The 26018-nt window shown below is 39.7% G+C and overlaps 2 protein-coding genes across 5 annotated transcripts; both read right to left on the bottom strand.

Moving 5' to 3' along the window:
- Window positions 1-1368: 1368 nt before the first annotated feature.
- Window positions 1369-9315, bottom strand: LOC121861308 (failed axon connections homolog). 4 transcript variants are annotated; one of them, XM_042358956.1, is made up of 7 exons: window positions 9185-9315; window positions 5472-5645; window positions 4745-4877; window positions 4224-4420; window positions 3566-3774; window positions 2251-2367; window positions 1369-2142 (listed from the first exon to the last, which is right to left on the bottom strand). In XM_042358956.1, the coding sequence occupies exons 2-7, from the start codon at window positions 5603-5605 to the stop codon at window positions 2030-2032; spliced, it is 903 nt and encodes a 300-aa protein (XP_042214890.1). In that variant the 5' UTR covers window positions 5606-5645; window positions 9185-9315; the 3' UTR covers window positions 1369-2029. The 4 variants fall into 4 exon arrangements, with proteins under 4 accessions (XP_042214890.1, XP_042214893.1, XP_042214891.1 ...); XM_042358959.1 differs by having other exon boundaries at window positions 5472-5633; window positions 9185-9307; XM_042358957.1 differs by lacking the exon at window positions 9185-9315 and adding an exon at window positions 6726-6833.
- An 889-nt stretch (window positions 9316-10204) lies between these two features.
- On the bottom strand, window positions 10205-13983 carry LOC121861309. Its single transcript, XM_042358960.1, has 4 exons — window positions 13773-13983; window positions 11939-12163; window positions 11595-11711; window positions 10205-10582 (listed from the first exon to the last, which is right to left on the bottom strand). Exons 1-4 carry the CDS (start codon window positions 13845-13847, stop codon window positions 10529-10531), a joined length of 471 nt encoding a protein of 156 aa, XP_042214894.1. The 5' UTR covers window positions 13848-13983; the 3' UTR covers window positions 10205-10528.
- Between the last annotated feature and the right edge of the window lie 12035 nt (window positions 13984-26018).

The raw sequence follows: 26018 nt of genomic DNA, 5'->3' as shown, positions 1-26018 counted from the left end.
GTAGTAGTAGTAGTAGTAGTAGTAGTAGTATCCACCCTCTGGAAGAAGTTATCAGTGTCAATTTCATTCCTAAATTAGTGAAACACCCTGACTTAACCCCAGCAGAAAAAGCACTTCTTGAACTTCCATCAAGACTGGGAGGGATGGGACTAACAAATCCAGAGGAGATTGCTGCCACTGAACATCAAAATTCACTTAAGCTCACGGCAGCCCTCACGGCCCACATAATAGCCCAGAATGCAACAGGGGAAGTGGATACCAGTGAGGTAAATAAGATTCGTAGGTCCATTACGACAGATCGACAGCACTGCCAAAATGATAAGTTGCAGCAACTGTTGCTGCAGGTACCAGAAAATTTGAAAAAAAAAGTAGCCATAGCGCTGGAGGTGGGCGCCTCGAACTGTTTAACTACGTTACCGATAAGGGCAAATGGTTTCAGTCTTAATAAACAAGAATTTACAGATGCCATTACTCTAAGGATACTGTCGGCCAGTAGAAGGTTTGCCCTCCCAATGCGTGTGTGGCTCTTCCTATGATGGCGATCACGCCATGGTGTGCAAGAAAGGGGGCTTCATATGCATGAGGCATGACGAGGTAAGGGACCTCACAACAAATATGTTGAAGGAAATCTGCCAGGATGTCATGGTAGAACCGACCCTCCTTCCATTGGATGGTGAGATCTTCCAACACAGGACTTCAAGCACATCTAACGAAGCCCGTGTGGACGTCAATGCTCAAGGATTCTGGACGCTGGGACAGCGAGCTTTCTTCGACATCAGGATTTTTGATCCCATGGCCGCTTGTCACCGTAACCTAGCTCTCGATGCTGCACATAGGAGGAACGAGAACGACAAGAGAAGGGCATATGGGGAGAGAATTCAAAACGTTGATCAAGGCAGCTTCACTACTCTAGTGCTCACAACCTCTGGTGGGATGGGACCAGGTGCAAGATGTTTCTACGCCAGACTCGCGGAGGTGATCTCTGAACAGAAGCAGCGGCCCAGAAGTTATGTTACAGCCTGGATGAGATGTCGACTGTCTTTCTCTCTCCTTCGGTTGGCTTTGCTCTGCCTCAGGGGAACGAGAGCTTCTGCCCCAACTCCGACAACTGCTGCAGATATTGACTATGAGGCTACTGTCGCTGAATCCCGCATAGATCTGCGGCTCAACTAATTTAACACAGATAGGATGGCTATTTATGTATTAGGATATTTAATATTAAGGTAATTAAATGGTGGCGAAGGTGTGGCTATTGGGGGAGGCTGGAGGCCACGTTAAAAAAATAAAAAAAAAATAGTAGTAGTAGTCGTACGAAACCAGTGCTTGCCCAGGACTCAGGTGACTTATGATAGTACAGAACCAAACATGTGGGAGGACTCTTTTTATTTCTAAGTAAGATACCTTTGTAAATCTATACATACAACACATCTCTCAAACTATCTTACGAAAACTTACAGGAGGCAATACACATACAGTATATACAAGAAAGTGATATTACATTAGGATCATTTACATTCTTAGTTCTGCTGTGCTATTTGCTGATGATTCTCGAGAAGTTTCGGATTTTTATTATGTAGGAATGGCAAACGTGGCTGAGGTAGACAGTACATCCCTCACTCATGGATCACTGGGGGGAGGGTGGGGGTGGGGTGGTAAGTATCACTGAATGGGAAGGAGGAGAGCAGAAGTTACTGAACAAAATAGGGGTGGAATAACTGTAATTGAATAGCATTGATGGCACATGTTACCGAGCAATAACAAATGACAGGTGTTACTGAAGGGGGTGACAGATGTTACTAGGGGAGTGGCAGGTGTCATTGGGGGGATGACAGGTGTTACTGAGCGGGACGGCAGATGCTACTGACAGAGGTGGCAAGTGTTGTTGAGGGAGATAACAGGTGTTACTGAAAGGGATAACAGGTGTTACTGAGGGGAGTGACAGGTGGTACTGGGGAGAGTGACAGGTGTTACTGAGGGGAGTGCCAGATGTTATTGAGGGGCAACAAGGTGTTACTGAGGGGATGACCCGCTACTGAGGAGGCGATGGCAGGTCTTGCTGAGGAGGTTTGAGCAGTTTGTTCCAGTCCGGGTAGAGTCGTTCCTTCATGTTGAGACAGTAGCGGGCGAGACTCGGGTACACCTCTGGCCAAAACACACAAGGAACACCCTTTAACACATTAAAAACCTTCCATTAAAACCAATTGAGAATTAATGTGCATCAACAAACAGATTTTATTTAGCTGCACTCACCAGTAACCAAAGCCTGGTAGCGTGAGCCCGGAGCGTTCCACATGAGCTGGGCGAGCTGACCGAACGCAGTACAGTCAGCTGTGCAAGGCTCATCACCCCCGAAGAACTTATCATCACCTGATATTAAGATAAACGTATATTATATAAACTTAAGATTTTTTTTTTTTTTACGAAATTGTGGGACTTTCTAATCTAGATAATCGAAAAAAAGTCTTTAAGTCTTAATGATATGAAGGCAATTAAATGGTGATGATACAACAAAAAATCATAAAAAAATCTATTAATTCTGATGTATTTAGTCAATATCCCTTTACATATATCGAAGACTAGAATTAAAAACTTAAGGCACGACATTCGAGACCACCCATAAACGCACCTCTTAGTTATTACGTGAAAACTGGAAGTGAATATTTCCTCAATTTAACATGAATAGATTGTAATTTCGACCCAGAACCTGCTGAAAATGCTTACAAAATGACCTAATTCGGTATATCTAATTCTAGGGACACTTTGATAATAATCTTTATTAGAAAATAAAATTGAAATAGTGAACAAAATTAGTCACTGTTGGATGAAGTGACGAGTTAAAGATACATCTAGCAGAACTACGGAAGCGATCTGAGAAAGAAAGCTAATTCTCAAGGAAGGAAGGAAGGAAGGAAGGTAGGAAGGAAGGTAGGAAGGTCATTCGTAGGACCATTTACATTCTGCTAAATAATATAAGGAAAATCCCAATGTTCAGTGCGAATCATCGTATGCCCTCACAGGTGGTCATAAACCTCAATTTGTTGTATAGTCCCGAAAAAAGTATCGTTACCCGTGGGAGTCGATGTGTTTCATAGTTTTGTAAGCAGTGTTGGTCCACTAATTTCGGAACGGTTTGCACAGTCGACCACCGGTATTGGTATACATCATTATCGACTGTAAATATTTCAGCAAATATATGTTTTGTATATTTGGATACTGTTTCCGATATGGGCAGTAGTCATACCAACATATGACGATGTACTGGCAAAGATATCAAAACATTTCGTCCTGCGTTTTAGATTTTAAAGACAAAAAAAATATCAATATTTTTTTAGGGGGGGGGGGAAGGACTGTACATACAACTTTATGTTTAGATCAGCAACTAATTTTGATCCAGCAGAGCAGTATAGTACACACAGTGAAAGATTGCCCGAACAATGAACTGCAGTACTGTTTCTTAATACAATCTATACCAACATTCTGAAACAAGAAGAATGTCATCTTCAATACAGACTGTGGTCGGCCATGGTGTGGCAGAAGTCAAAGTGTTGCAGAAGTGAGGACGTACCTAGAACTCCGGCCAGAGTCCTGCAGTCCTTTTTACAGATGTGGTAGATTTCCTCTGGGGAGTGGAGGCCAATGCCGTGATGCCGAGAGCGGTCCCTCATCCCGGGCTTCAGGAATATCGGGAAAATAAACCTCAGGAAGGGACTAAACGACTGTGACTTGAGGAAGGTGACGCATCCATCGAGCCAATAGCGCCACACCACTACACACCTGGAACACGGTGAACACTGACACATCTGCAAAAAAGGTGAACAACAAAGCACCTCTCTTGGCCTACGTTACATGTCAGAAGTCTGCTGACATTCCCTTTACTGCTTGTTCCAAGTTCCTGTCCTCCCCGTGTATCTCCACACATTCTTCTGTATGTATAGATTTCCCCTGTAGTTTTATACACCCTCAGCAAGGTTGTGTGCAGTTACATGTGTATTATTTTGGTGTTCCTTCTGATACTCACCCTCTCCTCCTCCTTTCGACTATCCTCTACCCCTACCCTACAGTACACAGCCACTACAACCGCTGCCCCAACCATCCCGCATCCCCTATTTCCGGTGTGCAACCTATCATTATCTCCACCACCACCCCTCTCACTAATACAACCCTCTGCTACCTTCTATCACCGTCCCTTGCCAATGCTGCCTCACCATTACCACTAAACTCACCAAAAAAGGTGTTCATCAGCCAGGACTCTGACAGCCTCCAGGATGGCCACCTTCCGTGGGTCAAGATGGGCGTCAATGTTCACGTTGAAGTGCTCGGTAATATACTCCACAATGAACTCAGAGTCGGCCACGTCCGTCCCATTCACGGTGATCCACGGGCACTTCCCCTTTGACCCATAGGGGCTCTTGGTGTCCACCTGAGGATGGATAATGAAGAGGAAAATTCTGATGACACAGAAACGTCGTCAGATTAATGGAGGAATGTGGGCGGGAGAGAATAAGAGCACTCACACAATGGAGCAGGAGAACACCTCCAGCAAGTAAGGCATTAGTGTCCAAGGCTCACCACGCTGTCAGGGTGCACTTGTCTTGGGTTTGAATTTGAAATAAATGAGTTATTGAATTCTTATTTCTAAAGATAAAGATGTTACACACACACACACACACACACACACACACACACACACACACACACAGTATCTATAAATAAGTTGTCTGTCTGTCTGTGCAGCATTACTCACCACATATTTAATGTTGGCCAACCTGAAGAAAGTCTCAAGCTTGAGCGCGAAGGGGCTGAGGTTGGGGCAATACTTGCCTGACTTGAATTGATGGAGTAATACCACGTCCTTCCCTGCACTGTCCCACTCCCGCCTTATGCAAGGAAAAAAACATTGAATATCACACTTCTATGGCGTCATTAATTATAAATCTTGATTCTTCGGTGAACTTTTTAAATTTGTTTTGTGAAGTCTAGTGTGTGGTGGTGGGTTTTTGTATATACAATGTAAGTGTGATATGCCGGTGTAAAATCATCACATTTATTATTCTCTGGTGAGGGTTTCTTCGTCTATGTTGTAATTGGTGAGCAGCCGAGAGCATAGTGCCTATAGTCTCCATATTAACAAAACACGAGAGTATAGGAACCCAAAGACATAATTCATTGACCTTAAATGTTCAAATTTTGGGATATATATATATCAGATGTCCGTGTCTTACTATTCAAAGAATCACACCCTGAACTATCATGTCTCTAATAAACTATCCCTGCAAGTACTATTATTAGACATGGAGCCATATCCCTTATCACCATAGACCCAGTTAAGTTAAAGTACCACTACACCTGTCTCCCTGTGTTGCCTAGGTTAGTATATAACTTAAGTGAATCTCAAAACAAAATCATCGCCCTGCTAAAAAAAAGGTTAATTAACACATTAAAGATATTGTTTTGGGGGGTTCAAGGTATACCTGAGCCGCCGCCTCTTCCTCTCCTTGACGATCTTGGTGGTTAGGACAATGACTCCCAGTGTAGTGAGGAGAGTTCGGCCTCGCCCCATCCAGTCCCCCGGCCAGATCACCTCCAACACCTCCGTCACCCCCATCACCACCAAACTCTCCCAGTAGCACCACCTGTAAGAAATTCTGTATATATTAATTAATAGAGTAGTTCTCCAACATCACCATCTGCAAGTAGAAGTAGTAAATTCACTTAATGGGTGAATAGTAAGATATGATAAACCCACAATAATAATCAGGGAGATAAGCTTTTTTCACTACACTTTGTATATTTTGTTTTTCCTACGACTTACTGTATATCACAGCCTTTGATTCCTTGACCATCTGATAAAATATTTCTCATTTGTACTGAAGCTTCAACTTAATCTCATGAAAAATATTTATCAGTAGAAGGTTGATGTTAACAGAGAGTGGAAATAATGTTAAGTGCTAATAACTCTGGTCATTAGGTACAGAATTAATTTATGAGCAATGGGTAATAGTTTTATAGCAAGAGAAAATAATACTGGACGATTTACATTGTTTGGGGGAAGTAACTTATGTATGATGTAGACAGTGATCGTATCTTTAACGTGCAAAATGAATCTTTAAAGTGAAACCAATAATAATCCAAGACGTTCATGGTCATCAGCCACTGTGCTGAAACGACTAATATGTCCATCTCTTTAGTTCATTTTTTTTTATCATTTAGTTCATATCCCACAAATGATTCTTAGCGATTTAATGTGTTTTCTAGCTAAAGTGATGATGGTGTTGGCCAGATACGTGGCCTGATATAGCCGAGGTCACCAAAACATCTAACACACCTCACACGAGCGGCCTTTCACATTCTCACAGTTGTTGTTTATTCTGTGGCACGAACTTATTTCATGCACACTCACCCGGCAACAACCACCGCATACACCCATCCACTAACGCCACCACCACCATCACATACAACCATCCACCAACACCTCATAAAATATTAGTGCAAATACAGAATCATATATAAAATTCACCTGGGTAACGTATTCATTAAAACATATCATAGATGTTCTCAACCCCACGTACAGTACAGCCCAAATAGAATGAGCCAGTTTCATAATCTTCCATAACATACGTAACTCCTATCAGAATAAGCATGTACACATTAGTAACAAAGAATCAATGTACTTCATAATCATCCCGAACACAATTGCAGATAATTAAGTCCGCTTCTAAGTTTACCTTGGTAGGGTTCAGATAAGAGTGGAGGCGCGACCCTACGTGGACAAACTCTCAACAGCAACTGCCAGCATCTCGGTTATCTTGTTAATACCCAACAGATACCGCGAGAAGATACACGTCTATACCACAGATGAAAATGTCAATGTTGAACTAGAAAACACACAACATATTTATAAGAAAATGTGATCTAAACGCAAGAACCAGTATTAATGAAGAAAGACGAATGGTCGAATATAATATGGCTTTATATAGTTCATAGTTAATAGCGAAATGTTAAGAATATCATATTTCCTAAAACCGTTACAGATGTTCTAAGGAATTATCAACAAAATTTATATGCATGATCTTATTAAATTAATAAAAATACTAATAAAACCACATCAGAGGCGACCGATTTGTTTGGATTTTTTGTCTCTTAACATTAAAAAATATCTTCATTATAGACTCAAGATACAAGAGGTGTTATGAGTTACCCTCCACCTAAACCTTTTCTGGAATTAATCATACTCAAAGGATTTACAAGATAAAATATATTATGTAATACTTAGCCTCTGAATTCCCCCAGACCAAAACGGATCATCAATAGATTTTTTTTTTTCACGGTGGGCTAAAAAACTTTTCTCTCCAGCAGTCGTTCGCGGTGGATGGAATGAATAAAGTCGGAACAAGTACAAGGTAAAAATATACTGTGACGTCTCTTCTATCAGGAGGGAATATTAATCGGGATGTGGAGACGAGGATACAAATTTTTTGTTGGTTGGTTAGTTTACGAGACGACAATGTGTAATCTGTCAAGCCAAAGGTGAAGAGATAGCATAGCTTAGGCCTATCTTACCATATTTTTTAGACTTATGATCAATCAATCAATATTTTATTATTATTATTATTATTATTATTATTATTATTATTATTATTATTATTATTATTATTATTATTATTGTTATTATTATTATTATAAACGCCTTCTGAGTGTTTATAGGTTAATCAGATTCTTCACGTTGAACTCTAACGTTATAATTCGGTCAAACCTGTTGAATACAATTCATTTTATTATTTCAAATAAATCATACATAGGCAATCATACATAAATGTTTAATCCAATATATATTCACATAACAATCATAGTTATGTAATTAGTCTAACCTTAACACTTATAACGAGTACTTAATTTGCCATATCTCTATGTTGTCACAATGATAACCGATGCAGTGGACACAGTCCACCTGTGTAAACTTAAGTACAGGTTAAACTTACGTGATGAAAGTCTCAAGAGAATCAGGTTAAGTGTTGACTCTGTGATAGGGATAGTTACGCAAACATGCTCCCCTTACTACCACCGAACACCCCAGCCTCCTCTGGGTCTCTCCATGTCCACCATCTCGATACTCTATATACTGTATACTGGCAGGCACACCCAATAAACATGACATGACTTACAGCCTAACATAATGTTTGTTTGTGTCATCCTACTCATTACTGCTTGCGGTAACAATTATTATTATTATTATTATTATTATTATTATTATTATTATTATTATTATTATTACTGATGAACGTTTTTTAGATGATGGTGCATTTAAAAATCTTAAGATCAGTAACAACGTGTCAGTACCTGAGGTCATCACTGTAGGTTATGTACTTAAATTTACCTTGGCGGGAAATCTCATTAAAAGGCACAGCTGTCCAGGTTTCATAAAAATAGTAGTTTATGCATGACTGAAAAATTCCTGGAAAATAAAGTGAATTATAATTTTAATTTCCAATTTATGTTGCAAAATATTTATGTCGCTAAGTTTTATATAAAAGCATCTTGTTACTTCAAATCCCTGCTTCAACTGTTTCAATAATTACTCGTCAAAATTACCACCATCGTGGCTAAAGGTTAACCGTACATTAAAATTAACGAATCCACTAGCAATCAACTATAATGATAAGGTTATAATTACTGAGGTATGAATCTAAATCTTCATATACGGCACCAAACAACCACTTATTCCCAGAAACGTCGTCCTTGGCACTCTGAAGTTCTTGTAGTCTCCCCCTTATTTTATAAAAGAAAACTTATCCTGATGGGAGTAACTAAAATAAAGACGGATTATTTTTCAAGACTCCAACTTAAGTTCAACTTATCCAGAAAATTATTGATTTCCAAGTTTGCAATCTGAAATTAATAGTACCCAAATAAATTACAAGTAAAAACAGGCATATTGGGGCATTATTCATAGTACCATATTCTAAAGTTGATTATGTAACTGCATTTTTCATGTCACAAGCAAGAACAACGCTTTATGGGTGGCCTAGCGTAACTGACGCATTGATTTCTGTTATGTTCGGTACAAATACATTTTGAAAACTCATCTCACAAGCAACACACTGATTATACAACGTATATTATCACTTTAAGCTATTCTATATTCTGATATCAATAAACTACATTTACACATCTAATTTTATCTTACTGAATAATGAAGACGTTCTTGAAGACTGCTTGCAGTCGCGGTTGAGTACCGACTGCCCCCCAATAGTTAAAAGGCAATCACCCAACGGAACTCAAGTCTACGAATATATTCTTACCTAATGTTTACACGCCTACAGAGTCATCTGTTGGCATCTACAGAAACTACAATAGAGATAATTTAAATATTTGGGCGGGAAGCGTAGAGACTCTGATCGCCTCCTTAAAATTATACATATTAAACAAATAAATTGGAAGGCTTATATTCATGGATATTTAAAACTTAAAATTCAAAGGTTTCTTGACTGCATGATATAAGAAATTTGTTGTTTAAAAATTACAGCATTTGGAGCCCTTTTGTCCAGTACTTACTTTCTGAGACCCGGCCGAAAGTGTTCTAGTAGCAATTGTAATAGTTCCCGGATTAGTGCCCCTGAAACACTTAATTTACTAATATACTTATTGTGTTAGTGTTAACAGTAGGCCAAGGTGTAGACGTTATGGGGGTCATTGTTAAAGTGTCCATCACTCGACCACAGGAGACATTCCGGAAAATATAGGAAGTGACTCAGATGTGAGTCTTAGAATCACTTTAGACGACAATGTTCTCATTATTCCACACGGAACACTTACTTTAATATTGTTACCCATTTTCTTTTTTTGTGTGTAAAAGAAAACATTTAACTTTATCTGCTCTGAAAGCTAAATTACGTGTGGGATATTAATTTTATTGTTTATTTCTGCGCGTACACACACACACACACACACACACACACACACACACACTGGTAAACTTGTTCATTGTGAGTCTAAAGTACATTTTATAGCATTTTTGAAAATATCTTGAAGACAAGTTTTATTCCAATAATATCTCAATATTTATAGAAAATAAAAATAAATATATACGAGTATAGGCCTATGGTGGATTTTACAGTCCTTTGTAAATTAAAAATTTTGATCATTCATAAACCACAAGACGAAAACAAATGATGTCTTCGTAGGTAATAACAGACTTCGCACAGTATAGCATTTAAAGTGTTTATTTACACAGTCAGTCATATAATTTATTCCCAGAAATAGTTACGTACAGTATATCGCAAAGATCAAACATGAATACAACAACTATAGCGTCATCTATTTCCATTAACTACACCCAGAAATATAATTTGTCCCAAAATAATGAAAACTGGATAACTTCTTTGTGATAGCAAACATTAACTGTCACATAGCTTTAAATGCAAGTCGGGCTAGTCTCTCTACCTTGTGTGCAGGTGCTTCAGATATTGTCAAGCTTTATTTAAGTGTTTAATATCCTTTTGACTCTCCAATATTATCTCCCATGATGTGTTTACCAAACCAAATTAATGAGGCGCTTCAAGAGAGAGTCCTGTTGTTTGGCGTCCTGTTGGGGGAAAGTATAAATATCTGTTACTTTCTTACATTCGAAAAGTATTATATATTTTTTTAGTGTGTGCAATTACGATATATATGAGATTTTGTGTACGTACCTGGATATAATCGTCCTAATTTTAAAAAATGTAACTATTTGTGCCACTGAACAATCGGTATTAAAATTTCAGACACCCGTAACTACATAATATATTGTTACATATTTCTCTAATACAGTCTCCCGCCTCCCTCCCCATACCCCGTATCATCTTCCAACTTATCTAGATTAACTCACATGGAGCAAAGTTTCTCATGGACATCAGCAAACATCATATTAACGTGTATCCATTTCTCTCTATAGTTGTAGTGTACATAGCACGTCTGACAGGACTTATGTAAAGCAGAGTACATCATACAACAAGTAATATACATATCACATACACAAACATATGCCACAATAAACTGTACATTATATACACACACACCACACTCAACTAAAAACTACACACACACACCCACCCACCCACACACACACACACACACACACACACACACACATATACCTCTTCAATAAACTGTCTCTGAACCACTTAAAATCCTCATCTCCCACTTAATTAAATCTTTCATTCTTCCCTTTGGCAGGCATTTAAATTTCCTCCTATAGAAACGTTTTATCTCTCACCCAGACAAGTATTCCAACCCCCCACTTAATCAACTGTTTCTTCTTCCACTTAAACAGGTATTCCATCTTCCACTTAAACGGAGCGCATCTCAGTATAATTCCATACTCCACCACCTCTGTTCACTCTTGTCTTCCTCTCACTCCCAAAACTCCTCAAGAAACATTAGTATTACTACCCATTAAGTCTGATGCCCACTAGAAATAATTCCCATCAAATCTGATGCCTAATGGGGTTGGTGCCTATTAAATGTAGTGCCCCAGTAAAGGGTATGCAAACCTAATGGTTAAGCTGGATTACTATCATAACTGGAATCCATTTAACCCTTCGGCCTTTAACCCTCACCTTTTCCTTGTTTGCCTGCTGTTCCATGGCCAGCATCTCCAGGAAGTTGTCTTTGGAGTAACGGGCTTGGCTGTGGTCTGCGTTGCGCTCGTTCAGCTTCCGGTACAGGGCCTTCACCTGTCCACCATCATAACATGTGAGGAACAGGATGCTTGTGTGCACTAATAAACAGTAGGCGAGAAATAACTAACATATGACACTCATCAATCTCAGTATAAATAAACAATGTATGTACCTCCACTGTTTGTGTTGTGTATGACGTATGTTATGTATGGTGTATGATACATGATATTAGTGGAAAAATTTTACTATGAGTCAAATATTTTTCGCCCCCAAGCACAGACCTGTTTAATGGTGATATCGTTTGGTTGGCCGTCACGTGGAGCTATCAGCCTCAAGACTCGATCAGAAGGTTCACTCATGATGATCTGGTGGTCCTCGTCCAGAATGTGTATACCTTGATGCCTATTCTCACTTGGACCGAAGACCTCATCCTCCAGTGTCCAATCCATCTCCTCGCTCTCGTCATCCTCCTCCATCTCTTCTTCCAATGGGTTCCTTTCCTCCACCTTTAATACACAAATGTTCTCAAAAAGTTAAGATTCAGTGGCTCTCATTAATGGAGGTCTGAACAGCTGTGTAAGTAAGTCCTACATTTTTTTTTTTAGTTTTTTTAGTTAATAATGTAATTAAGGAAGCCGAAATATATACTGTACGTGAGTGTAATTAATCTATATCATAAATATTGAACTACTGTCTTCCCAGGTATGAATATAATTACACAACAATGATATCAACATTTATTAAAAGTTATCCGAATTAATAACCTCAATGTCCTATCACTAACCCAACCTAACCTAACTTATTTTCTCTCATAATTAACCAAAACCCTCGTAGCAAGTAATCGTACATAAATCGTTTTAGATGATGGAATATTGATCGCTCTATGATAAAATTTTAGTTTCAGTCATCCCTGTATTTAGATATCCAAACTATGTGATTTATAACAGATATAAAGGTTAAAATCGTTCAAAACGCCTCAAAAACATCGGAAAAACAATTTAGATATCCTAACCTAACCTAACCTAACCTAACCGAACTAACCTAATTCATAAGATTCCCCAGATGACTGAAACCAAAATAATAACCATTTTATTATTTTGGTGATGGGTATTATACTCTCTGTGAAAATTTGCAGGATTTTCTTCGGTGTGATTCAATCCGTATATACCACCGATCAGTTCCCCATACTAGCGTTGCTGTATCTCTCTCAGTGTATGTTATATTCTCTGGTAACTTTGTTTACTCTACTGTTCAAGACGTAGAGTGATGTGAGAAAGCCTGTGTCACCGAGGAAGGCCCGTCAAATGCATGTACAGTAGTTATATTGGTACTGGACATTTTCTCGCCATCAAAACAATGACAGTGGCCAATATGTCCCCAGGCCAAGTTTCTACACCTATTACAACCAGGCCACAACGTGAACTGCATCAATGTCTCACTATTGTTTCCTCTGTCACATTATTAGTTTTTACCGAGTATAATTACTCTGGTTACATATTGATGAAACTTTCAAAGGCGAATTGATTTTCATTTGTAGAAACTCGATACGTGCAACATTAGCCAAAGTAACTCTGTACATTAATATTCGTAGTGGTTCTTAATCTAAGCATAAATATGTCGCCAGATAGACAGATACAACCGATCATTAATTTTCCGAATTCCCATGTATAACAAAATTAATGTTACGTTAGGTTCTGTTTGTCTACTTAGGACAGGCTTGGCTATGAGCTACTTTTTTGTCTTCTTCAGTAACATGAGTAAAAAAAATCTACTTAATATTCTGATATATCTTTCTCTACATTATTTACATTATGGCATTTTTTCTTTAGATCATTATTTACATTTATCAACATGAATTAGTATGCACAGTCGCTGTCAAAAATTCCCCCGACTCTTGTCAACACTGCACGAACACCGACGGGTGGGTTACATCTATGACCGGTTTGTCTCATGAACAATAACAAGAAAAATACACTCAATATTGCAAGCCCCCCCCCCCCTCCCATCACTAAAACGGTATTGGTGACTAAGAGCTGAAATATCCTAGTGGTTGAAGAGCAGTAATACATCATAACATAACATAGTGAGTCAGGAGGGTGTGATAGTTATATTTACCTTATGGGCAAGTACGAGGCTGGCTGCCATCACACCATACAACACCATCACCAACACAACCTTCTGCGTCATCATTGTTTTTTATCACTAATACGACCGCTGTTTCTTGTCCACCAAAAGATAAGGATGATGATTTTATCCCTGTTGCTGCTGACGAAGCTGTTACCGCTGTTGGGGGCGGACTGCCACACCTACTCCCGCTCAGGTGTCGAGCGCTGTGTCTTTGGTACCAACTGCCAGCATGAGCTTTAAGTTGTTATTTCTTTTAACTGCCATAGATTAAGAAAGCTTTACTGTTACACATCCTCCTCTGTGAGAACGATATTGGCCTTACTTTTAGTGATAACTAGAAGCTGATGCATCTCTCTTAATACTTAAACATTGTACTTAAAATATTTCAAACTTGTACTTGATTATTGGAGTGTGAAAAGATCACAGGTGTGGAGGATATGAGCATTAACATGTGGCCCTCAGGTGTTCCACAGGTGGCACATATTGATGGTCCAGCTCTCACCTGTGACACCACCAACACACGGGTGACTATGACACCAACATATGGATGACCCGTTACCTAAGAGTTACCGGGATTGTGTGTTTAATAGTGAAAGCAAAGCAAAGAAAGTTCAATAGTCATAATTTTACGCTGCAATTCGCCACTTGTATAAAGGTCTTTTCTCTGCTGGATAAAATCGTCTGACGTTAGCCAAATAACATCTAAAACTGGCGTCCCTGTACTGAAGGTGTTAAATCTTTTACGTCTAACAATAACCTATCTGTCCCTTGGCCCCACTAGCTACCATAAAAATCGTAATTATATTATATTAATATTACTCATTACAGGATAATTTTTGGTTTTCAATATTTTCTATTTATATTCACTGTAGGTCAGCCACTAAACTGTTAATATTATTCGTCTCAATATACAAGTAAAATGTTTTGTAAATCCTGAACAACTTTAAACAACATACTTAAGACTTGTACAGTATATGAATCCATCTTCTATGAATGGCGGCTTAAGGCTTGTTGTGTATTACATCATGGTCATACGAGTTAAGATAAAAAGAAAATGAAACGTGTTTGCATCCAGAGATTCTTGATAATTGTGTTTATGAGAGCATATTCATCACGCTGACAAGTTCACGGTGTTACTGAGGGTCGTTGGTGTAACTCAAGATTTTCTTCCTGTCAAAAACACGTTCTACATGCTTGTTGACAACCTGTAAGCTCGAAATGGGTTTTCTTACTTGATCAGTCTAGTAGTAATTGTAGCATAGTAGTAGTAGTAGTAATAATATATTTAATATTAAAGTAATAAAATGGAGGCGTAGATGTGACTATTAGGGGAGGCTGGAGGCTACGTTAAAAAGGTAGTCGTAGTAGCACGTATAATTTAATGATATGCACCAGCAATTAGTTATAGTATAAGAGTGTCAATAGTTCAATAAATTCGGACATGATGGATGAACTAGGATTAGGATCAGTGGGACTAGTGAGAGGAGGAGCGTGTTGGCTGCCGGGTCAGCGAGATTAGGAGGTTATGCTATAAGTGGCCGGCCTTCAGCAGAATCTACGCGTTTGCGGACAAGGTATTCACTGATTCACCTCAACCACCATGATTGCTTCCTAGTGACTCCCCCCCGCCCCCCCTCACCTATTTTCAAACGTATCGTATCATTTCAACCAAACCCTCCATAAAGCTAACGAAGCTAACATAACCGTGTATTTACAGGCAGTGTTGATGCAACACACAGCAAACTATTTTTTCCCGATTCTGCAAGGAGACGGTGTGGCCGGCACTGCACTTGCCCGCCATTTCTATCCCAACAGTAATGTTGGGTTGAATAAGGATGCTCTTAGTATGAACCAGCGACCCGCAAGACAGGAGGCAAATTTTTTATCCACTCGGTCACTTCCCCCTGATCATAATAGAATGCAGCTCAGCAGCAGGTTTGGTACTCTACTATCTGACGTCACAGTGAAAGGAGGTCATTCGATGCGCCTCAGGATAATATAAATGTAAATTTGGCCAGAGTTGCTGCCCTTACACTAAACCCCATACTATAAGACTAATCATTATCAATATTTTAAACTAATATTAACTCTTATTATTATTTTTCACATACATTATATTTATTTCAGTAACAGAGAGAGAAAGTTATCATATTATCTAGATTTATAATGGCAAAAATACATGTCTTGGTGTAGGCAGGTAACAATAAACTTGTGGGTTCATGTTCTCCGAGAATTATTTGGTAAAATTAAACCGAAAGTACTTATTTTGATACCTGGTACCAATGGAAGTAACTTTGTTGAGGCATCATGGTGTAATTTTACGTTTTTATTGGACGTGAGAGCACGCTCGGACTGAGCGGGTCGGTGGTAAACTAACAGATGAAACGCGGAGACTTGGCAGATTTTTCTGAGGAGTATTTACTGTAAATAATTCAACTTTCAACATTACCTACAAAATAATGACTATCCAAGAATGTTGAAAGGTTATGCAACCTATATCTACTGTAAAGTCCAAATAGCAAAATATTATATTTTTTAAAGAAACTGACGGGGACGTTAAAACTAATCTTAACCTTTTTTTCAGTTTCTCCTATTTGTTGCAACGTTTGACACAAGGTTGAAAGTACAATTCTTCGCCATCTCGTTGTATAATATAAATTAGTCAATATCTAATTCTTGTTCAGAGCTCCCTCAATTTCTTCTTGGTTCTCTTAAAGTATCGTTGACGTGGAAGAAAACGATAAAATTGGGTACACTGACTTAAGTGACGCCACACCTTAAAATAATTAGTTTTTACCTTTTACTTCTATCCTCTTCATCACTGATCCACTCGTTAGCCTCTTGGACGGTCGGTCACTTGAGTCTCTGTTATATACTCTTGGAAAGTACTGGACATGTACTGCTTCAAGAAACCAGACTGCATCTGTACCTGTGCCAGTATTGGTCAAGTCTGGTCTTGAATGAGCTCACACTCGGTGCCGTTATAACACTGTAAATATTGATCCAAGAGTTCACAATTCTCACTCCTAAAAAGTTTTCCCTGACACATGTCCGAACTTGTTGCTTCTTCGATACTGAATTGTTACCCGTAGAGGGTGGGCATCAGCCAGCTCCAGTATGAACACACGACTGAGTAGTGCCCTCTGAGATGTTTATAAACTTCAATTAATAAGTTACCTCTTGCCCACCTATAGTATAAGCTAGACAATTGCAGGCTTTTTAATCCCTCTGGGTAACTAAGGTGCCGTAGTGCAAGTACTAGTCTGGTGCCCCTTCTTTGGACACTTTCTATCAACTGACAGTCCCAAGCATATCTCGGGAACCAGGCGGGGTGACTACTCCAGGAGAAGAAGCACCTCGCTCTTGAAGAGCGTTACGAGGGACAGACCGTCTAGATATCTGAACAACCTTCTTATAAGACCTACTTGTTTAGTTGCTTCATTTACCTTCTTCTCACAATAGCCCGAGAACTTCAGTTCGTTGTCAACATACACACTCAGGTCCTATTCACATTCGGTCTCTATTAATGCAGTTTTTTCGTACTGTTGGGACATGTGATACGCCTCCTTACCGTTGATACGACCCAGGTGTAGCCTCTTACATTTCGTGACATCGAATCTTAACAGCCATTTCTTCCACCACTCTTGAAGCTCACAGAGCTCTTTCTATAACTCGCAATGCATTTGCTTGTTAATTTTCCTGAATAACTTAGCATCTTCCGCAAATATTTGTATGAGGAGTGTATGCCTCCTGGCATGTCATTTATGAAACAAACAAACAACAACGGGCCCAGTACACTGCCCTGTTGTACCCAGCTTGTCATGGGTACACATGACGATTTCGTGCCATTTATCACCACACACTACTTACAACCATGAAGATAGTCTTCGATATCTATTCAGTAAAATCAGCACATAAGATTACAATTGGTTTGGCAGGTGTCAACGTGTGTATAATTCGCCTGTACGGTGACTTACCACTGACGGGACGTTGTTTATACTCCTGAGTCTTTAGCTTGATGTGCCTAATCTACAGTAATAAAACGACAAACATATTCAGGTTGTCTCTATAAATGTTTGAATATTCATTATGCCATGTGTGTAATCTTATTCACGGCATCATCTGACTGACTGTCGGGGGAATCAATACTGTTCTTGCGCTTAACTCGATCTTTAGATTATTTCGTCCCTGTCCGCTGGCGGATCTATGGGGAAGGGGGCAGGAGTAGACGGGAGCATTTGTTTACAACACAAATTTGACATCTATAATATATTATTATCTAACTAAAAGGAATGATATTATGACTTTTAAATCCTATCAGCTTACAGAATATAACATTATAATTTAAATATTACAACAACAATTGTTAATAACCAGCATTATTTAATACACGAAATATCAACCTAATTTCTTTTAATAATTTTACCATGTTTACGTTGTTAAGGTAATAAAGTTAACACACACACATACACAGGGTACAGTGAACCTGGTTGACGTCACTTAGCGGAAGTAATCTTGGTGGGGCGGCCCAGACGCTAAAATTATCCGCCAGTAATTCCTACATTTCGAAGCCTCATCATAGTGTTTTAAATTCAAGCTTTTATTTTATTGTTAAATTTTGTTTCCTTCTATTGCATATATGATGTATTAATTCTATGGGTGTTGTTGTTGTTGTTGTTGTTTCTCCGGCTTTTTTTTCATAAGCTCATGATTTTACTTGGTTTTATTTCTTCCTACTATTGCAAACTTTATTTTGTATTTTGTTCATTTTTAGTTTCATGAAACTTTATATAAATTTAGCTTTATTTTGTGGAGTTATTTTTATTCATTTATTACTCGCGTTACTGGTAGGCTGGGCGTGGTGTGGGCGGGGCACTGCTGGAGCATTTACGCCGCCCTACAAAAGACACAGACAGAATGCGTAAAAGTCCTTCCACACGTGCGTACATTTTGTCTCCAACATGTGATCGACAAGACGAAATGAGGCACAGGGTTCCGACTCTGGTAGGGTGCGGCCACGTGCGCTAGATTAGTGATTCCTCCTGTTGATCACATGTTGGCGATAAAAGGTACGCTCATGTGGAAGGACCTTAAGACAAACACACGAAGACAGACAAATTGCATGAGACATAAAGAGAAGAAATGTGAGAGACAAAGAGACAGTATGGCGGTATAGTATGACATATACTGAAAGTGTGTGAGACAGATAGTTCGGCAAAGAGACAGAAAGAAACTGTGAAAGAGAGAGAGAGAGAGAGAGAGAGAGAGAGAGAGAGAGAGAGAGAGAGAGAGAGAGAGAGAGAGTAACCCAACCAAAAATCAAGAGACATCCATTAAAGTCTCAGATTGGTTTCAACGCCATTTTGAACTACAGTTTCCTTTTTCTTGTGTGTCCTAGTTAAAGTAAAGGCGGTCCTGTCTGGGGTACTCTCACGTCCCCAGTAAGGCAGATATTTTAATTCAAGAAACCTTTGGGAATTCGAGTCGAGGTGTTTGAATCAGGCACGAACCACGGCCCAGCCAGAGGCTTGTTCAGGTTACTTACTGTGCCTAGTGTAGTGTTACCCCACACCACCTGCTACCCCAACTCCTGTCCCAACCTCCTGCCCCAACTCCTGTCCCAACTCCTCTTCCTTCCACTTGCCCCAACATCCTCAATACAAGCCCCAGCCTCTTCCTTAGCTTGTCCCAACACACACCTCCACCCACCCAAACACTTTCCTACACCTACCCCAATACCTCCACTTGCCCCAACACCTCCACATACCCCACCTTCCCCCCACATACCTCACTTACCCCCACATACCCCAACACCTCCACATACCCCAACACCTCCACATACCCCAACACCTCCACATACCCCAACACATCCACATACCCCACCTTCCCCACATACCCCAACACCTCCACATACCCCAACACATCCACATACCCCACCTTCCCCCACATACCCCACTTCCCCACATACACATACCCCAACACCTCCATACCCCACACCCCACTTCCCCACATACCCCACCCACCCCCCCCACATACCCCAACACCTCCACATACCCCAACACATCCACGTACCCCACCTTCCCCCATACCCCAACATACCCCAACACCTCCACATACCCCAACACCTCCACATACCCCAACACCTCCACATACCCCAACACATCCACGTACCCCACCTTCCCCCACAAACCCCACTTACCCCCACATACCCCAACACCTCCACCTTTATATTGAAGGCACTGACTAAAGAGTCTTAATGTAACACTAATAAAATTTCTCGGCGGCCTATAATAATTGTCAATGTCTTGTTTAACAACGACAAACCTGCGCTGATCTTGGTGGTAAATGTTCGGAATGTGATCTGCGCCTTAGTATTTGCTCCTACTGGAAGTCTCCCTCCTCAAGACATCCAGTGATGAAATGGAATTTAATTTATCTGATATTTTATATTTATATCGGCTAGGACTTTTCTTGATCATATAAAGTTCCTTTCATACAAGTGGGTGAGCTAAATCACTTCTCTCCAAGGGTGAAATGTTGTACATATTTTGAGGGTAAAGATAGTCCTTAGTACTAATGTAAATGTTGCATAATATTAACAAAGTTTGTGTTTCATTGCTCTGATCTATGACTTATTTTCAACACGGGCAGGGGAGTCAGGCGCGACAATGTGACGCGGCATTAATATTGTTTTATATAGACTAGTTATTATGGGTGTCTTTTAATAGTAATGTGTTTGTTACTTCAGTTCTGGGGACAGAAACAGACAGAAGTATTACACTGTGTTATGATTAGCAGAGGTCCGCTAGGACTAACCACACAGCCCTGTGCAGTACAGTAGGGGGACGAGGGTGGTGATCCTCTAACAATAAGGCGAGGTAATAGAATAAATATCCATAAGTTTTCACCCCGGCCGTGAGAACTAACACACTGTACAGCTCCGGCAGCTGCTCGGTAAACATGGTGCCCCCTGCTGGGGGAACCCGCCACTGCCGTCAATGACCAGTTCCTCCTAACACTATATAGTTCTCCGCTTCAGGTCATTTATTCTTTTTTTTTTCTCTGTTGGTGAAGTACTTATTTTTTGTCTAGTTTCCATTAATAAGATCCTTCACCCTCTTCCTCTCCCTCCGCTAGATATCCACCTCCTGTTGTGTACAAGTCACCCTCGTCGTGAGTCAACACTTGTCGTTTGCATAAGCTGCTGCTGCCACAGTGTTGTGCGCACGGCTCACGTCTTTGTTCGGTTCTTTAACCCGTAACCGAGAGCACGTTGGATTATACAGAATTACCTGACAACCCCTAAGAATATACTGAGTTCCCTGGCTCCCCTCTGCCGGGTAAATATTGGACATCCTTATTTATAACAAATTGCTTAAATGGTTACACTTGCCTCTTATTTATAATCTTACTTGAGGCATCATTCGTTGATTTATAACTGAGACACCCAACACACTTTACTGTGAATATGGTAGAAATAATACAGCTGAGAATCATTCTATTAAAGGTGACGGTGAAGGTGGTCTTGGTACACCACGTGTGGCGGGCAACATCACCTTAACCACTAATAACACTCCTGTAAATCCATAATTTGTGGCCACAGGCCACTGATATCATTAAACAGAAATAGTAGTACAATATTATTTCAAGAAGTCAGTATACAGCATTTTGGAAACTAACGACTAGAATTCATATAAAAATGTGCTTAATTGTGTATTTAGGGAATTAAAGAAAGTGATGCCTCTCCCATTCTTGTCACCAGCGGTATTGTGGCAACACTGGCGACACACCAGCGCCGGGAGGGGCATCTGCCAGACGTACGATCGTCTCGCCGCCAATGAACATTTCTCAAGTACTGTACAGTATTATGGTCATGATATACTCCAGAAAAAAAACGGAATAATAACACAATATTCGGTATTATTTAAGGATTTGATAAATGGTTTAGTAAACCATGTGATCATACACTTGGCTTAGACATCACACGTAAGAGAGATGAAAGAAAAATAAGATAATCAGTTAGATTGCTTTTGATTATTTATATGTATAGGTATATGCTGATAACCACAAGGAAACAAGAAAACACGAAGTTCCTTGAGGTTATCAGCATACACTTGGATCACGCGCACCTACAGTGATTTACTTGCGTACAGGTATATGTACGGAGGAGGGCAAGCCAAGAATGGAGGCACCTGCACGCTCTCTCGCTCACGCAAAACAACAAAAGCTTCTTCCCTGACACCAGTGAGACAATACTGGCAACCACATGTTAAGCTGGTTAGTGTGGGTGGGAAGCAAGTCCGGCGTCTCTTTGTTATTTACGCCTCCCACATCTTCACCAATTTTATAATTCACACAGATGTTTTCAGGAAGTGTGCAAAACTTGGGGCTCTTCACTGATACACCAAGTTTTGTATCGTATATAATAGCGCTTGTTAAAGTTAACTCAACTAACTTTAAAAAGAGACACTACAAATTAACGCCAGAAATCTGAAAAAAAAGTTTCAGAAAGGCGAAATAATGATAGCACTAAGCACTTGTTTCCGTTCTCAATTCTTTACCCACAGTTGCTTAACACGCGTTGTTATTCATCGTCCGTAAAGAATAATTATCGTGCCTGAAGTGTACAAATATACTGTATATTGGAAAAAAATCTAATATATATATATATATATATATATATATATATATATATATATATATATATATATATATATATATATATATATATATTGTTCCAAAGATCATATTTTATTTCAAAAGAGTTAATAGTAAGAGGCGGCAAGAATGGTACCACAGAACAGAATGACAAGACCTACAATACAGTTGGTGCCAAAAACTTGTACGATTTCTATTTTTCTTATTAATTTTGTTACTCTCTCCTCCCACCGTCACCACACTACTCTTACTTTCTATCTTCATCTGGTTTGCTTTCACACTCGCCGGTTCTTGTCTGTACTGTGTGCGGGTGGCAATCTTCTGCTGCTGTATGACTACCACACTCATACCTATAATAATTTGTTGTCTTTTTACGGATAATTTTCGTGTGTGTGTCTCACCTCCCCCACCTCACCATATAAGTACTCTCAAGGATCTCTCGAGTAAGACGCCGTCAAGTGCCTCACCTTAGGAGTATCCGCCATCAGACAATCTCGCCCTAACACATCACGTCCCTCGGGGCTGATTGGTGGACAACAAGGGCATTAATTAATTACGTTAGAGACTTTTTTGTTGGGGGGGGGAGGTATTTATCATTACCCTTTTGTACAGTGATTACGCTTGTGTGTATTAGGCAAGCAAGCAGGCTGACAGGCAGGTAGGTAGGTATAGAGAGACAGACAGACAGACTGACATAGACAGACAGACAGAGATAGATGGATAGATAGATAGATAGATAGTCGCCATTGGTAATATTTATAAACGTGGCGATGACAAAATAAGTGGACGAGAAACATTGACGATCTAATTAAAATTAGGTGTTGCATGAGTTATGTTCAGGAGGTGGGTGACGTAACTGAGTGTTGGAGAAGGACCTGGGTGAGGAGGTTGACCTTACACGGGTGGGAGAGGAGGCTATACAAGGCTGCATCATCAGTTTGAATGTGTCAGATTAATTGACTGACATACTGTTGAGCTCTTAAACTATAATATGTAATTTGTGGTCAATAAACTTTATCTATCTATCTATCTGTCTGTCTGTCTGTCTGTCTCTCTCTGTCTGTCTGTCTACAGCATATCTATATCTCTCTCTATATCTGTCTTTGTCTCTCTCTCTCTCTACATGAGGCCGCCAGTTTGTGCGTGTGTTCTACGTGACAGAGAGAGCATCATGTCGTCGCCATTATAAGTTAACACATGACATCGATATTTGGTTAGTGTGTATTATTATGGTGAAGCCGTGTAACTGTTCATCCAAACTATTGTAATTAAATGACAAATAGTATCTGTATAAACAAAACTTAAATGTTGTTTCTGTATTGTCGTCTATATCTGGGTGACGTACAAACATTACTAATGATAAACGTTGTGTATCATGTTATAAGAATTGTATACGTACAGAGAGACGTGAAACCACCTTGGCACTGACGCACTGTACTTACTTGGGTACATTACGTCAAGACATCCGACCTCTCCTGGCCGTGTCACAGATCACTGGGAGCTATGCTATAGTTTCCGATACATGCCGACGAACAAAAACAGACACGCTCGCACACTTACTGTACAGGACAAAATACGAGAATTATTATTATAAATTATGACATGAAAAACTGATCTGGCTAATAAATGTCTAGAAAAGGTTGTACAGTACTCACAACTTGCTACTGTGTGTTCTTGTTATAATGTGCAATATGTGTTAATACTCAAGATAAATTTAATATTTCATTACATTTTATCTTCCTTCTTTTGTGTTAAAATATTATCTTTTACACACTTTCAGATTGTAATATAACTAAGTCTTATGTTTCCTTGTGTGCATCTAGTTATCTTGATACACAAGTATTTGGTATTTCTTTCAAGGAATAAGTTGTAAGCGTGTTTGCATAGAGGCCACAAGACCTCAAACACTAACAGGTAAGACAAGCCTTATAGTGGCCATAAAGGGAGCTTCACTTGGGTACGAGGGGTCTGTCTGTTCTGAATAAAATCATCTGGTGTTAACCAAATAAAGTATTAAAAGTGACGTCCAGTAGTGGAGGGGTTAAACACTGTCCAGCACGACAGAAAATGACAGTATGTTTGTCGTCATCTCGGAATATGGTGTCCGCGAGAGTGTGGTTTATCAACGATGTTTTTTATTGTTTGATAATTTTAACTTGTCATTCAATTTCATACCTACTGGGTTTGTTTTTGACCAAATGATGTTAACTAGAATGATTGCAGCCAAAACACCCCGACAACATGACATGTCCCTGTTAAAAACTGTGGTCGTGCACTGGAGGGCCCGCGGAGGTCCTCACAATTTAGACTTTCGTGAGTATTCTCGGGGCTATTTACATGTTAAAAATTGTGGAAATAAATAGAAGAGAAACAGAAAAATTATATGTATTCTAAATGAGAGGGTCCCACCATGGGGGGTTGGAGGTAAACCCTTGATGGGGTGTATGAGCAGCTCCATGCCAAAGTTCAGCTCTACAGTGTATAGGTATATTTAATACTATAGCTGTACATAGTGAACCACCACACTCGCAAACAGATACTGCATTATATATTAAATTAAATTAATTACCACAACTAATAAACACCATTTAGATAATAGTGATAATTTCCTCTATTAGGTGCAGTAAGTGATGTCACAAGTAGTCCCATTTTTCACAGTTCATGAAAAATAAATGTAAACAAATAAAGGATGTGTTTCATGACATTTTTTACGCCAGTCAGCCAAAAGAATCCCTATTGTATATGAAACCTGCGAGTTTACCTGTATTGTGACGATCCTGCGTAATAAACGGAATTGTAATTTTCTTAATATTTTTTTTTATGACTAAAATATTTACTAATATGGAATAGCGTTTAAAGACCTTAGCTGTTGACGGGCAGTAATACTTTAAAACATTACTGTGTAGTGGATCACCGTGAGTGCCATAACTAAACGTGTACTGAGGCGTCCAAGGAAAGGATGTGAGTGTATGAGGATATTTCTCCTTATCTCTGCCTCATCCTGTCACAGATTACTGCCCTTCGTCAGACTGTGCTCGTCCTTCCGCCCAATCCTTTATCTTTTTTATTATTTCTTACTAGTATAGTATGGCGAGTAGGATTTTTTCCAAGCATTGAGTTTTACACAGTGACATCAAGAACTAACCATACAGGTATTCCCCCCAAACGACTTTCTCGATCTCGTACAAAAGAGACAACTCATCTCTGCTGTCAAGATTTGTTCTTTTCCATCATTTAACCACTTATCAGCTTACCAGCCGTTTGGGCGGTTGACCCACACAGTGTTAGTACAGGAGGCAACCGGAGTCTGGAAAACTGCGTTTGATAAGGTCACACTGGATAACACACCCTTCTCACGTGTGTCCGCGTCAGTGTCTGTCGGAAGAAAGTCACCCCCATACCTCCCAGTCAGTCACCCTTTCTACTGGCAGAGCCTGATGGTACAATCTGTCAGCCCTCACCAGGACACTCTTCTCAGGAGCCACCACCTAAGGGACCCGTAAAGACCCGTGAGAGACGTTTGACGGGCAAGGTGGTTTCTCTGTCCGGTACGTCATTTTTCCCATCAGGTGGCAG

Source organism: Homarus americanus, unplaced genomic scaffold (genome assembly GCF_018991925.1).
Source record: "Homarus americanus isolate GMGI-L3 unplaced genomic scaffold, GMGI_Hamer_2.0 scaffold44003, whole genome shotgun sequence".
NCBI lineage: Eukaryota > Metazoa > Arthropoda > Malacostraca > Decapoda > Nephropidae > Homarus > Homarus americanus.
This window is presented reverse-complemented; position numbering and strand designations above follow the sequence as displayed.